Source organism: Agelaius phoeniceus, chromosome 6 (assembly GCF_051311805.1).
Source record: "Agelaius phoeniceus isolate bAgePho1 chromosome 6, bAgePho1.hap1, whole genome shotgun sequence".
Lineage (NCBI taxonomy): Eukaryota > Metazoa > Chordata > Aves > Passeriformes > Icteridae > Agelaius > Agelaius phoeniceus.
In genome coordinates, this window is record NC_135270.1 from 17,236,951 (window position 1) to 17,249,910 (window position 12,960).

At 42.8% G+C, this 12,960-nt stretch overlaps 1 protein-coding gene across 1 annotated transcript; it reads right to left on the bottom strand.

Annotated features, from left to right (window-relative positions):
- Positions 1–741: 741 nt before the first annotated feature.
- Positions 742–11,958, bottom strand: MRPL23 (mitochondrial ribosomal protein L23). The gene is made up of 5 exons (XM_054634972.2): positions 11,858–11,958; positions 11,600–11,722; positions 10,875–10,957; positions 8,945–9,018; positions 742–1,105 (listed from the first exon to the last, which is right to left on the bottom strand). Exons 1-5 carry the CDS (start codon positions 11,881–11,883, stop codon positions 941–943), a joined length of 471 nt encoding a protein of 156 aa, XP_054490947.2. The 5' UTR covers positions 11,884–11,958; the 3' UTR covers positions 742–940.
- Between the last annotated feature and the right edge of the window lie 1,002 nt (positions 11,959–12,960).

Consider the following 12,960-nt stretch of genomic DNA (forward strand, 5'->3'; position numbering starts at 1 on the left):
ATGTGGCAGTTCTACCACTATGCTGGCATCAGTAACTTGGAAGCAGAGGGAGTTACACCAGAAAAAGTAAAAAGAGTCTTTTTATTAGTCCTCATCACAACACAGGCTACACTGGCAGAAGCATTTCCATGCCAATACAACTGTGTCCACACAGGACACTTGCCAGTACTGCAAGGTAGCTGTGGAGTGGGGAAGGAAACCAGCACAACTATGCCAGTAAACATTCCTAAGGCAGGCTGGTCACAGAGGACAGCTACCTGCACTGCACAACAGCAAGCAGAGACGTGCACCACCTTTGTCTGCTTCTCGATGCTTAAGGGGATCAAACACATATGTGCACAGTCACAAACCTGTCCTATAAACCCTGTCCCCAAAGTGCCACACAAGTGTTACAGGAGTACATTAAGATCACATGCATCTCTGTAGGACAGGAGGGGTCACTGCAAGGAAGGCAATAAGATAGTAGGACCCAGTAAGTGACAATAAGGGAACCCTACATCCTGAGCCTATAGTCCAGTTTTCTACACTTCCATGTCCACTTCTGACTAACCTATCTTGACTTTTAGACATTCTAGTCAATACAAACTGCCCATATCCTAGTAAATTAAATAGCCTATTTCCACTCAAAACAACCTACAGCAGCACGAAAAAGGTAAGCACAATGACACTCTCATAGTCAGAAATGACAATAAGGAATTCCACATTCTAGAAACAGTCCACAAGCTCACACAAAAGACCTGGTGCAGTCAGATTTATTTTACCTTTTTATTTCTTCAAGGGAATTTTGCTGTAGTCATGTACAAACAGCCAGAAAAAAAGACATGCTAGCAAGGGCTGCTCAAGAATAAACATTCAGTCATTACAAGAAGAGAAGAGAAGAGTGCAAGTTGTGCTAATCAAAATCCCTCTGAGCCTAAAGGAAGGCAGCTGGCTTGTTACATCAAAGTCCAAACCAATCAGGGACTCCGCCTCGTCTGGGGTCACCCTCCTCCTTCTGCTTCTCTTTCTCCATATATTTATCCCTGTAGTCATCGAAAGAGCGAGTTTCTGTGTCTTGTTCTTTCTCTGGAAATAGGTTGGGAAACTGAAAGGTTTGTCCTTGGCCCTAAAGAGAAAACAAATCGTCAGAGAGACATTCCAGCCCTTCTGCAGTAGCTATGATCTTAGGGTGTAACACCACCCTGAATTTTCAGCTAGCGCAGAATTGTACCTTGTGACCTCCCAAAATCTCTTTCCACCCACATCCCCAAGATATATGTACGTCCCTTCTCCTTAAAAGCTAACTTTCAGCCTCTCCTCCTGTGTGCTACTTAAGATACTGACATCTTGGGTTTTTTTAACAGATGAATGATCAGGAGATGGACATCTCTTCAAAGACTTTGAATCAACTCAGAGATGTTGTGTGAGTCATACAGTAAAAGCAAGATGAGCAAAACAGTGATTTTGTTCAAGTACCACCAGCAGGGAAATACACAGTGGAGCAGGCATTCATTATGTTAACACTCAGGATATGAGTAGTGGTTGTAGTTGTTTAGATCTCAGCTAAGGATAAGAGAGAGCAGTACTAGCAGCTGTTATTGGAGGGTGTAATGTGGGAATACAGAATAACAGATATCAGAGGTCTCTTATCAACAGACATAAAAAGACTATGGTGTAAAACAATTACAGTGGGAACAATCTGTCTAATATATCACTAATGAGATTAAAGTGATTACATCTGCATCAGTCATTCTGCCTAACAGACAAGTCATTTTAGTGAAACATCATCATCAGATCTATGTCTCCCACTTGAAAAATAAACATTTGCTTGGTCTCTGGTTTTTATCTAACAGCAGGAAACCATTTTTCTGTGGAAATGTACTATCCCATTAACATTACCTACTTATTTTTAGTGGTGTTTGCTCTAAGCACAACTTCATTAAACTCAACAATATCAGCCCTTCCATTCTGTATGGGACTTTGCATAATAACACTTTTAACTGACCACCCATAACCCTGAAATTACTCTCCAAAACACTTACAAACATTACAATACATTAACTTCTTTGGCAGCATTCTGCATACAGAAATCTCAAGAAAAGCATTAACTGCTTCAGATGAAAACAGGTGGGTTTGACTTTTTTTCAGATCAGCCAGTCTTTAAATTTATGCAGTAAATACATCCAAACAAGAGGCTCAGTTATGAAATGGTTCCATAAAGGACATGAAAGGAGCATTCCCCAGCATACCTACTCTTCATTCTGGGATCAGAAATATGACATAAATAAATTCAACAGAACCATCACCATGTCCCTGACCCAGCTGAATGTCTGCTATGTTTTATTTAATCATAAACACTCGACCTGGCAAATAACAGGTGTGAAAAAATCTAAACCTCATATGCTTTGGAAAGAAAAAACCATGTGTTATCCCAGATGAGATTATCCAGACTGGAATCTACAAAATACCAACTCTACCCAGCAATGCTCCGGTTGTTTTTGTAGTGCATACTTCTTGGGGGTTTCCTAAGAGCCTGACCATACTACAAAAACAACAAGGGAGCTGCTGTGTACATTGCTTTTTCCTTGATTTTAGCCTGGATAAGCTCAACTGGAACATATCAAGGTTTTCCTTTCCACTGGTGTACACTCTGGGGTTTCAGCTCTTTTGTACCTTTAAATTACCAACAGGTATCCTCATAATAGCTGTTCTTTGACAGCTAAAGCACAGTCCCATTTCATGGCACAGAAACTGGCCTTACCAGGGTCCTTGAGCAAGCCCAAAGCTGCAGCCTACTCAACCTCTTCCTGTACTAGGATCAGCAACAAGCACCCTTGAGGCCAAGCACTGCCCAGGATTTTAGCACACTGAAACATTTGGAAAGGAATTTGCTAATATTACAAAAAATGTCTGTGTTTTAACTGTGCTGTGGGCAGGTCACTCAGCCCTGCAGGGCCTACAGAACAGACAGGGCCCATACTACACACCTGTCTGCCCTGGAGAGGAAGCCATTTTAGTTAAACAAGTCAGAAAACAACTCGGGCTGACATGGTAGGCACACCACCTCCACTGAAAATCTGAGAACTATTTATATTGGTAACAGTGTAGTAAGGGACTGTTCTTGTTATGCAGCTCTTTCCTTCCTGGTATGCTTCCAGGACCAATGCATTTCCCTTATTGGAGAATGCAGGAAAGCTGTCCCTAAAGCATACTAACAACATCCACAGTAATTCACTAAGCATTGCAAAACTGTTATTATTTTAAAAAGAGGAAAGAAAACAAGATACACACAGAGGCTGTAGCAAAACCAGAAAAAAAAGACACACACAGAGGCTGTAGCAAAACCAGACAAACCTTTAAGCTGTTTATCAAAGTGCTCACAGTTCCCATTTCAAGGCCGGTGGAAGTCAAATATTGAGCTGAAAATGTCAATCTGTATCTGGAGTCTTTTAATAAATCAAAATCAGCACAGACTAGTTGGCTCTTTCCAGCTCTTGTTTTGTGAAGAAATTCTGATTTTGGCTGGCAGCCAAACACGATTTGAAACAGCCAAGACATTACACCCTGAGAACTGAAGGTTGATAAATCTTAAGTAACAATACTCTGCAGTAATACTGCACTGTAAGGCTCTGGAGTGATGAAAGCTGTATGAAAAATAGCTGTTGTGCATGCTCAGTAGCTAGTTTTCAGAAGAACCCTGTATCTTGGGTATTTCAAAATTTCAAAAATACCAAAAGGCATCAACTTACATAAAGGATTGTGAGTCTGTCCAGGCATATTTACACTCAATGCATCTTCCACATAATGCCAGAGGCTACTGAGGTTCAAGCTCATATGCCACCTCCTTAAAAAAAAGCCTACCAAAGGGACAGAGGGATTGTCACTCCTTTACACAGTGTTGCTTTTCCTTAAACTTCTTCTTTGCAAAAGCTTTTCCTTCTATACAGCAACCATCTGACAACCATATGATAAATGCATCCTCAATGAAATCCTCGCTGGAATAAAGCAAGCAATTGTTACCAAGTTCATCAGGGTTTATCTGGTTTACAAATTGCTAGAACATGGAGTGCTGGCATTTCCAACCGGAAAGGAAGATTCTGCCTTACTTGAAAATCTTGCATTTGTCCATAGTTTTACCTTTTGTATGCTATTTATCCCTTTAATTGCTGAATTACTGAAATTATCATAAGCTGAAGTAACCTTTAAAAAGGCTAGAACTTGCTTCTGCTTTAGAACTTCTGCCAGCATGATCACCTTAGCTAGAAGCACAGAGAAAAGGGGAGAAGATAACATCACCTTTCTACTCAACACAGCTGTGCTAAAAGAAAATCCTGTGAAAAAGACAGACACTGGAAAAAAAGTAATTTTGCATAGAACTGAGTGGTGCACTGACAGCAAAAGATCTTTTTCACCAATGTGAAGTGATCCCCTGATACTCTGGAATTTGTCAGGGTAAGCTCTACCACCATGTGTTCACCTCACTCTCAAGTGAAGCCTTACGATACTGTTAAAAAAGGAACAAAAAGCCCCAAACAAAGCAGGTCAGAGGTGGCAATGAACACCTAAAAAAGTAAAGGCAACATGATGATTTTATACATTGTTGTTCTCAGTTTGGGGTTTTCCCAGAGATTTTCCTTTTTCCTACAAATTCTGAGGTTATGCACAAGTGAGATGTGTGGTCTCACAAGTGAGAGTGTTCAGATAACAGAAATGGGACCCATTAAGCTGCTACTCCTCTAATCCTCAATTCAGCATTACCCAAAAGTAAAAGTGAATTATATACAAGGCCTTAGAAGGATTCATTTGTTAAATGCTAGTAACATCCTTCACGATAAAAAGTGACCTAAGCATCAAACATGTATTTTCCCTTTAGATTTCAAACCTTTGTCCTAAGAAAGGGTGAAAACACACCTTGTTCTTGGAGTCTGTCTAAGGAGTTATCACAGGAGTGGTACAGATTGCCTCCATTCATTTTAATGAGAGGTTAAGTGACCATAATTAAGCCTCTGAAGTCAAGTGCTGGCCTTTCCACTGCCGAGCCTCACGTCAGAAAACTGCTGGAAGGATTACCCAGCACAAATTCACTTATACTTCTCTGACCTTTGAGTCCCCTGAAAAGTTTAGAAATGGAAGATCAGCACAGATATTACTGTGCAGCAATGATGCAGCAAACACTGATCATGTAAACAACTGTGAGATCTTCTGGTTATTTGGATAATTGAAGCACTTACTACTGTCCTTCAGAATTAACAGAAAAGTGATGTTTATTGTATCATTAACTACAAAAATGTTGGACTCCCAAAAGCACGGGATGCAGTCCAGCAGTAGCAGCAAATGCAGTTAAGTTTAATAATCCAGGGCATTTGAACAATTCTCCTACTACTGCAGTGGTAACATCTGATGCAAAAACGTATGGCAAAACAGCACAGAAAGCAACTTCCAAAATCCACTCAGGAACAACACTGCATATGATCATCCAAGTTTCCTCTGAATTCAAAAGAAAACTGCTGTCACATCTGATGTGCAAATAGGTTAACTACTGTGAGTGTACAGGATACTCTAAACGGGGGTTGAGGAGAAAGTATTTGCAAAAATGTTCCCACCGGTGCCATCATTCAAGCAGCTAAATAGGTGTTAGTCCTAACGCTGACAAGGTCAGACTCCTTTTTACAGCCATCTCCACTCCATTTCTCAAAACAGGTTTAATTAAAAATAGGTCTGGATTCCAGAGGCTTGTCTACAGTTGTGCTCCCACGGGTACTAACACCTGTTAAGCTAAACCAGTGAGAACACTGAAGGAGGAGAAGGAGGGGATGTTGTTGTTTTTTTTTAATTTCCCTGATGTTAAGGCAACTGCAAAGTTTCCCACTGGCTTTCTTTTCTTCTTTTTTTTTTTTTTTTAATTTTCATTATAATAATTATAGCTGTATTGGAGTAAGTAGAAAAGCTGCTGTATTACACATATTTTTATCTAGTTTGCAAAGATATAAAACTTGGATTTAGTTTAAAGAATAGAACAGTGTAGAAAAGTAGCATTTGATACACAGGGCCATAAGTCTCTAACTTAAACCTTTCTCACCACATTCCAAAAGGGGAAAAAAGGCAAGCAGGCTCTGGAATGGCAAGATATTGTTGATCCACAGCCTTCTATGATTTGAGGTATTTTTTTAGTGTGAAAATATTATGCTTGGACAGATCACTTATTTGTCCAGTTACCGCCTGAGAATAAAGTAAACAGCTCTGAATCTCCAAGAAATAGTATTTGGAAAAGAAAGGACAACAATGCTTACATGTGGAACAGCTGGGGCACTAGTCTGACACCTAAGGGCATGTTGACTGTGACTTCATACACCTTCCACCTTTGAGACACTCACAGTAAGTCAAAGGATGTGTGTGTTGCACTGGGACACATAAGGTGATGGTTTATGGAGCAGAGAAACATAACTGCTCATGAGAATGAACTCAATTTCATTCAGGTAAACTGCACCACAGCTGCAAAGTCACACTGGAAAGAGCAATACTTCCACCTAGTGGGCAACAGAAAGATCAACCCAAGAGCTTCCAAAAACACATTCGTATTTTTCCAGTCATAAGCAGTTTTAACTTGAAACTGGATTAATGAGAGAAAACACAGCTGGTAAAAATGGTGGGAAAGCCCAGCTACTCTGACTCATGGCAGATGCAAATTAATTCTCATGAAAATAAGGATTTTACAGTGGTTACCAAAGACTTTCCTAAATTAGGCAGATAGTAACAATGGACTGCATGGGGCCTGTAATGGCCTGATCACACCATGAATGAGAACGAAGGCAAACCCTTCAGATTCAGAAATGACACTGGGTTTCTGGCTTCATCCACTGTTTCAAGCTGGTGCGAACACAGAGCTGGGAGCTCATTGTCTGAGACATCAGAGCTAGTGATGAAAAGCAACAAACAAAAGTAAAAAGAGAAAGGGGGAGGAATAAAGAAACGTAAATGTTGATAAAATTAACAGACCACAACAACAATAGGAAATAAAACAGACCAAAGAGACCAGGAATGAGGTGAGGAAAAAACACAGACATCAAGCTTCAAAGGCAAGAGTTTAGTGAACGGTCACAATTCCCTCCCTTGACATGAAAAACACCACCAAAAAGTGTCCCCTGACCCTGCTCATGGAAGAGATGGAAAACATGGCATTCCTTAAGAATTTATTATGGTAACTACAGTGTAAGGCAATAAGGGACTCTTGCTGTCCCATGTACTATGAGAGCTCAGCCACAGTGCAGCAGGGCTCTGTGCATTGCCCAGAAGACAAAATGGAAGGCTGGAGAACAACCAAACTACTCCTGTGCACCGGCCTCCAATACCAAGCTCATTTAGGTAAATCTCCACACCTGGGCTGACCAACCCTTAAGGTTATGGCAATTATTCTAGGTTGAGAGGCTGAATGTGAAATAAACACACAAAGGCACTGCCTTAAACCTCTTAGTCCAACAGAGAAGCAGGATTCTGTTTCCCACTCCTTCCCCCTGAGTATCTATGGGTTGCACACTATCTCCTTCTCACCTCAGCAGACACAGGACACAAGACTGCATTACAGTGAAACAGAATTTGAACTACAGTTCACTAGAGACCCATGTCTGCCTCAGTCTTGGGAAACAAGTTTCTAAAAGCAAGGAAGTCACTAGCAGGAGGCTGTGGCAATGGAAAGTACCTGCAAGTACCTACTAAAAGGAACAACACTCAGAGAAAGCAACTTGTGAGATACAACATCATCAATTCAAGCATTCACTTGCTAATCATGCAGTCCTGCTCTCCAGCAAACAAAAACCTAGCACAGACAATCCAGGAGGGAGAATCTGCTCACCAAAGCAAACAATTCCTTGAAAAAAATGAATGTGTGTTTTAGAAATCATGATGTAAAGTCCTCAGAGATGAGGTTGCCTTTAACTTCAGCAGAGTAAATCAAAGTTACTCCTCATCTAAATATAACTGTTACTTTTTAGTAACATTGCACTTTACACTATTCTCTTAAATTAGGTAAGGGCTGTCTAGAAGAACACTCATCCTCACTTTTCTTTCTATTCCCCTTCTGGGAAGGGGCTTAGAAAAAAAACTTCTAAGCATATTTAAATGTTGAAATATTAAAAATCAGATTTCCCATTGTTTGTGCCTCTTGAGTTTGACCTCAAGTCCATATGAAATCTTGGCCAGTCTTTACAGTCAGAGAGTGCTCCTCCAACACTGAATCCTTGTCCCAAGACAGAGTTAACAGTGACGTTATGTTGCCAACTGCAATTTTGAGCTTATGGTTTTACAACCATAAATACCATCCCTTTAATGTCATTTTGGTATGTGAAGAGGTTTTCTGTCACTGGTTGCACTGCTTTTTTTGCATAAAGACAGGTAAGCCTGACAGAAGTTTAAACTATAAATTGGTCCTGTTATGAAAGAAATTTACAAGAACATGAAGCTCCTTTTCCACTGGGCAACCAATGTATGTTTCAGAGTCCGTTTCAGCCACAAAGCAAGCTTGTTTAGACATGACTAAGGGCTCTCCAAGGAATAAGCCTTAGTCTTCTCTGAAATTCAAAGACCTTTAATAAGAAGTTCCCTATCCTCACAATATATTCTTTCACTTACTGGACATTTCAGCAATCAACCACACAAGTTGTGAACCTTCCAGCACACAGAGTACAGGGTCAGCATGAAACTCTCTGGCAAAGCAGAACCCTATGACATCAGTCCACAACCTACAGACAGACCTCAAACCAACACGGGACTTATTTTGTTTGAATTTGATCTTTAGAGCAAGCAATTTAAATCTCTTTACATTCTGGAATGTGTTAAAAGAAACTTTCACTGTTAGAGGATTGGCAGAAATATTCAGCCAACCAGGACAACTCACTGGCCATTACTTTCAGCTGGCTGATTAACAGTGCCCTCCTCTTTCCTCACAAGTGTCCATGTTAACTCAACTCACCAGCTGTACATAGGCAACCTTGTAATCTGGCTTCTTCACTCTCTGATTCCTGTGATTCCTCTTGTTGTTTGCACCTGCAGGAACGAAGAGAATCCCACCTTTTACTTCCCAGGACTTCTGAACATTCCAAAGCAAGGCCAAGCTGAAGGAGGGACTTGGCTATCTCTGACTTGTTGTTAAGAGAATACTCTTCCTTCACTACCAGCACAGTCCCACAATTATTAAAGTGTACTGAAACTGGTGGTGTACTGAAACTCATTTACAGGCAGGGAAACAAGGCAACACCAGCCTGCTGCCACTGTGCCTTCACACACAAAGTCTGCAAAGAAGCAAGGAGAAAAGTCTCCCAAGTAGGGGCCAGGGGTGATAAACTGCTCTCCCAACATCCACAGCTTCAGGAAGACAAGGAGAAAATTACCACTAAGTAGCCTTAAACCTGACAATTTTTACTATTCAGCTGATGAGCTGGATCTACTGTTTATGCTCCAGGATATTATATTCCACATCCAAACAAACTAAAGCACCTCAACCTCCTCCAACCATGCTGGTCACAACTGAAGTGAGAAGTACAACTCACCCCTTCATGTTAGGCAGACATTTAAGATCTCAGATTATAAAGAGTTCTAACCCTCTTTAATCCCTGACCATATACCATCACCTAAAATTAGCAGAGGGGGACAAAATGGTTATAAGGACAAGCATGACTATTTTTCAGTGCTGTTTGGAACTACATGTGTTTGGTATTTATGACTTTATTTAATTCTGGTTTTCACACAAGCATATTACAGATGATACTTCCAGGGTTTTTCCTTCCTTTGTAAGTTAAGAGTTTTACAACCTTATTTTGAAGCTTTTTCTTTTATCCTCCATTTTTCACCACTACAGGTCTTTTTTCCTATTCCTTTTAAAATCATCCTTTATCTTACCATCATAAACAGACAATTCCTTTCATAGAGTCACTACATGAAAAATGAAAAACCCAGCTATCAAAGATGTCCTAACCAACAAGTCACTCTCCATCCAATAATTACACTGCTGGTAATCAAAAATGTAAATTAACATTAAAAAAAAGAAAAATATTTTTGACTGCATCCAAACTGCAGCCAGAGAAGCTCTGGGGAAGGAAGCATTCATTGCCATCACCTAAATTTATCTTATTTCAGTTAGAGATGAGTCCCTCTGCCTCCAAGTCAGAATTCAGCATGGGTTAAACTAGGAACGTTTTTTCTTTTTCTCTTGGGTTGTTTTTTTTGTTGAGTTTTTGGTGGACATTTGGGTGGTTTTTTGTTGTTGTTGCTGTTTCTACGTGTTGGACAGGAGAGAAATACCACAAGTGGAAACATTCCAGTCTGTAGCAGAAATTTGGTAACAACAGGTGATAAAAACCTTTAAGTTTGTCAAGATGTTTTTCTGACATTATCTACTGGTTCAACAGAGCATTTTTCTTTGCTCTACAAACTTTGCCTTTTGTTAGACCATAGCACCTCCTGTGTGTGCATGCAAGCTAATCTCAGCTCATTTTTTAAATGAAGGCTACAGATGAATTTAAGTTTAATTACTACTTGCATTAAAACACATGAAGCAGTTCCTTCTGAAGGGAGACACCCACTGGTCTTCAAAGAGAAACAGTACCACCTACTAAAGCACAAGCTAGGTAACTGTCAGCATGATCAGCCTTTTTAAAGTCAGATTTTTCTTTTTAGAGTGAAACTTACATCATCATTTAATCACAGCATTCAAATATGAAGTGATGCATGTTTATTTGAAGGGATGAAGAAACAACTATGCTACAAGACATCACCAGCTAAGCACCTGGAACCACTGCAACCAAAGTCTGCTGAAATCTAACAGACCTTTTGAAAGGAAAAAGTCTACTCTAGCTGCACAGGGATGCTGTAATCATCCCTCTGCATTACTCAACTGCACTTACCATACTGTATCCTGGTCCTCACAGCAGCTACTGGCACATTGTATATTCTTTCAAGGTAATTCCTGATATCCAATTTTGTCATTCTAGGCAATGAAAAAACATTATGGGGAAAGAAAGAAAAAAAAAGTGTAAATATTGAAACAAAATAAACTAGAGACTGGTTGATACTGAGGAATAAATATGTCTTCTTGCTTTAACCAAGACAGATTTATGACATGAAAGTGTAAACTCAACCTAGACCACACACTGCTACAGCGATTTATGATCCATAAACTGTAACAACTGTCAAATATTTATCCTCTGTAGCCTCAACATTCAAACTGCCAGGTATATTCTGTGTCCAGCAGGCTTTCTCACTGCCCAACCTGAGACATCTTTCTTTATTCTGAGTAGGAGCTGCTGATCTTACCAGAACCTGCCACAGTCTAATGGGCTCTAATGTGTGCCAGCAAACTGGTCAGGCTGAAAGAGTCCTGACAAATAACTGGATACTACCTTGCTTACCCTGGATCAAATTCTAGGCACTTCCTTCTTCCCAAGCCCGTCCCTGGGAAGGCTGAGCCTCACTCACACTGGGGGAGAGGAGCCACGCAAAGCTCCTCATTAACTCAGTGCCCTCGCCGCCCTCCGCAAGGTCTGCCCGCTGCAGGAGCCCTTTCCTTCCCTGCCGCGGCACTCGGCCCCCCAGCGCTCAGCCCTCAGGCAGCTGCCGTGCCCGCACTCACTCCATGGAGACGCGGAACTGCACGGTGTCCTCGGGCTGGGGCACGCCGGGCCGCACGGCCACCATGAAGAAGTTGGGACGGAAGATCCGCAGCTGCGGGCCGCCCCTCTGGAACAGCGGGTACCTGCGGGAACACGCCGCCGCTCACTGACCGGCCGGCCCCCCCACCCCGCTGCCCCGACTGAGGCACCCCCGCCCCATCGCCGCCCGGCCCGTCCCGTCCCGTCCCGTCCCGTCCCGTCCGCCCCGCTCGGCTCACACGGCCCTCCTGGCGCTCGCCGCCATGGCCGAGCCCCGCGCAAGCAGCGGCGCCAGAGCGGCTCCGGCGGGGCGGTGGCGCCCCCTGGTGGCGCGGAGGAGCGCGGCAGGGCCTCAGCCGGGCCGGGGGCGCGGGGCCCTGTGGAGGGGCCCAGCCCGGCACAGCCCAGCGCGGAAGATGAGGAGGGGTCTGAGGCATCTCTCTCAAGAGGAGAGACTGCGGGAGCTGGGGCTGTTTAGTCTGGAGAAAAGAAGACTCGGAGGGGATGTCATTATCGCGTACAAATATCTCAAAGGCGGGTGCCTGGAGGACGGTGCCAGACTTTCCAGCGCTGCCCAGCGACAGCACAAGGAGCAGTGGCCGTAAACTGAAACACGAGAAGTGCCACCTCAACGCGAGGAAGAATATCTTAACACTGAGAGTAGCAGAGCCCTGGAAGAGCTGACCAGGGGAGAATGTAGGATCTCATTGCCTGGAGATACTGAAGCCCACCCGGACACATTGCTGTGCCACCTGCTCTGGGTGACACTGCCTTAGAAGGGGGCTGGAGTGAACAATCTCCAGAGGTCCCTTCCAACCCCAACAGTTCGGTGATTATGTGAAAATCTTGTTTTTCTGGGACACGGCAGTGCTGTTTGCCTTTGCTGGGGTCCTGTTCTGGCTCTCCTGCTGTCCTCCACGCTCGTGAGACCCCAGCACAACACACACAGGGCTGCTGGATCAGGTCCAGAGGAGGTCACAGGGATGCTGGAAGGGCTGGGACACCTCCCTTGTGAGGTGGGGTTGTGCAGCCAGGAAAGGGAAAGGCTCCATGGAGAGCTGATTGTGACCTTTCAGTATGTAGGGGGGTTTTATAAGAAAGACAGACTTTATCCCATGACAGGACAAGCAGCAACTGTTTTAAACTGAGAGAGGCCAGGTTTAGATTAGATGTTGGGATGAAATTCTTTACCAGGAGGGTGGTGAGGCAGTGGAACAAGCTGCCCAGAGAAGCTGTGAATGCTCCATCCCTGGTAGGGCAGTGTTCAAGTCCAGGTTGGATGGGGTTATGAGGAACCTGGTCTAATGAGAGGTGTTCCTACCCATGGCAGGGGAGTTGGAAC